Source organism: Acyrthosiphon pisum, unplaced genomic scaffold (genome assembly GCF_005508785.2).
Source record: "Acyrthosiphon pisum isolate AL4f unplaced genomic scaffold, pea_aphid_22Mar2018_4r6ur Scaffold_21849;HRSCAF=25055, whole genome shotgun sequence".
In the NCBI taxonomy this organism is placed as follows: domain Eukaryota; kingdom Metazoa; phylum Arthropoda; class Insecta; order Hemiptera; family Aphididae; genus Acyrthosiphon; species Acyrthosiphon pisum.
In genome coordinates, this window is record NW_021771358.1 from 1,116 (window position 1) to 3,478 (window position 2,363).

The following is a 2,363-nucleotide window of genomic DNA, read 5'->3' on the forward strand; positions in this document are numbered from 1 at the left end:
TAACTTGCACAACTTCAAAAGTATGTATGATAGATAAGTTTTGATTTCACCAATATATTCAGCATTAAAAACCACACATTTTAAAAAAAAAAATTTAAATATTCTATTCTAAGTATTTATTTAAAAAAAAAAATGCGCACAACAAAAAAATTCAGTTTTTGAAGTTTTTCATCGATAACATCAAAACGAAGTTTGTCCGGGATTTTTTTTTTACATTCTTATAAAGAACAATAAAACACACATTTTGAAAAAAAAAAATTAAAAAAATCGATAAGTTGCTCAACTAGAATTATACCCCTGTTAAATATGTCATAAAAATAAATATACCAAAAGGTCTGATCGTTAAAATAGTATGAACGAAATAAGTGATAATGGAGTAAACCAAACAAATAACAAACGCACTGTACGACAGTCAAACTGTAACTTAAATTATTTTACCATGTTTAAAATAAAAGATATAGTACGTTATTTCGTCAAGCGTACTTTATTTAATTTGTTCTGTAGATGTACACAAAATTTTTGGTGGCAGCGGTGGGAAGACCATTTGATTCCAGTTACTATCGGTACGCGAAATATTAAGAATAACACGTAAAGCTATATTTCTTGTAGTATAAATTAAACCGAATCCGTAAAACAATTAGTGTCCAGAAAACCGAGGTGTCAAGTGAATCCGAAGCAGTAAGAAGAATCAAGAAAATCCGAAGTGTCCAGAAAATCCAAAACATCGAGGTATACAAAAACTCCAGTGTACAAGACGACAAGGAATGGGAACACGCAGTACCGCCATACTCGTTGAGCTGCAGCTGGAACGAATAGTTAGAAGCGCACGCACGCACACGAACGCGAAAATTAAAAACGAGCATCACCGCTGCCGTGTCCGTTGTTTCTAGTACCGATGAAACCGAAGGGCAATTTTAACGAGCACATACACACGTAAACGATAAATTCTCTACTTCCAAGCAGAATTAGATCGAGATCATTTAACCTGCTACATTGAACAGACTATTAGCAATAAATCGAAGCTACTCTTAGACTCTGGGAGTGAGCTTAATATAATAAACATTTATTCTCTCGTGGATCAGACAATCGTATATTAAGACGTCATATATCATCTGAAGGGCATTGATTACCAGATAGTAGATCCCTCTTGAAGATAACGCAGACCTCAACAACACCTTACCACCCGCAGAGTAACGGGGCTTATAACGCAGTCACAGAAATCTTGGAGAGTATTTGAGGAATTATTCTAGTAAAAACCCTCAAAATAGGGACGTCTACGTTCCCTACGCAATGTATTGTAACAATTCATCCATACATTCAGCTACTGGGTTCCAGCCGCATGAAGTGGTATATGGTCATCCGTTGGTAGTACCCACATTGTTTTCGTTTTATCAAAACAATATATCATTAAGATTTCGTACCTGAAAATCTAAGTTCAATCTTACCATTATCCCTTAAGAAAATAACAGATCATCATGAACCTCAGAAAATCAGTAATCATACGCTTTTTATAAATCTAACAAATTAGCTCAAGAGTCTCAAGAGTTAAACGAACTCAATGAATTGTACAAGGATACCACAGAAAACATTTTTGTAAAACCGGAACATCATTTGATATTGCTATATATAATTGTCATTACATTAGTTATTATAAGTTTGTACTAAGTTATAGCAGAACCTTATAATGTACAAGAAATTGCAACCTAACCCTTGGGAACGAGCACGGCGACAGCATACGAAATTCCGCTGGGTGGACAGTTTTGGTAGCCACATCGGGCCTGTCGTTCGCGCTCGTCCCGAAGGGAAGTCAGCTATATTTCAGCAGAATATCTGTCCGAACCTCCGAATAAATTGTTTTACATTGTTTAAAATAAAAATATAATACCTAGTTGGTTATTTCGTCAAACGTGCTTTATTTAATTTTTTTCGTGTAGACGTACGCAACAATAGAAAGAAACGAAATCACAAAAAATATTTATTTATATTTTTTTATGACTTGTGCTGTGCATTGTATTAAAATTTTTATAATAACGCACCTCGTTTGATTGCTTTCCTTGTCTACGTAGCTACTTCTATAGTAACCTACTAAATCGTCGGTGAGGTTTCCGGTAAATGGTATAGTCAGCAAGTATTCGTCACAGGGCTTAAAGTTTACGGTTGACTTGACGTGCATAAGTTCTTTATCTGGATCAAAAGACACACTGCTCACTGGGATGACATTTTCACCACAGTTGGCTACAACCACACTTTTGGTATCAATGTTCAAACTGGTTGAATGCAACACTATGGTATCGGTAGCTCCTACGCATATCATCTAAATATATTAATTATATATTTATGTGACGTTATTATAAGATTTCATA

The 2,363-nt window shown here is 34.7% G+C and overlaps 1 protein-coding gene across 1 annotated transcript in view; it reads right to left on the reverse strand.

The window, feature by feature from the left end:
- Nucleotides 1–1,960: 1,960 nt before the first annotated feature.
- The window catches only part of LOC115034978 (aminopeptidase N-like), a 17,192-nt gene continuing 16,789 nt past the window's right edge, over nucleotides 1,961–2,363 (reverse strand). Inside the window, exon 3 of the mRNA XM_029492593.1 lies at nucleotides 1,961–2,314. Coding sequence (XP_029348453.1) covers nucleotides 1,976–2,314 — 339 coding nt within the window. The 3' untranslated portion in view covers nucleotides 1,961–1,975. The remainder of the gene's footprint in view (nucleotides 2,315–2,363) is intronic.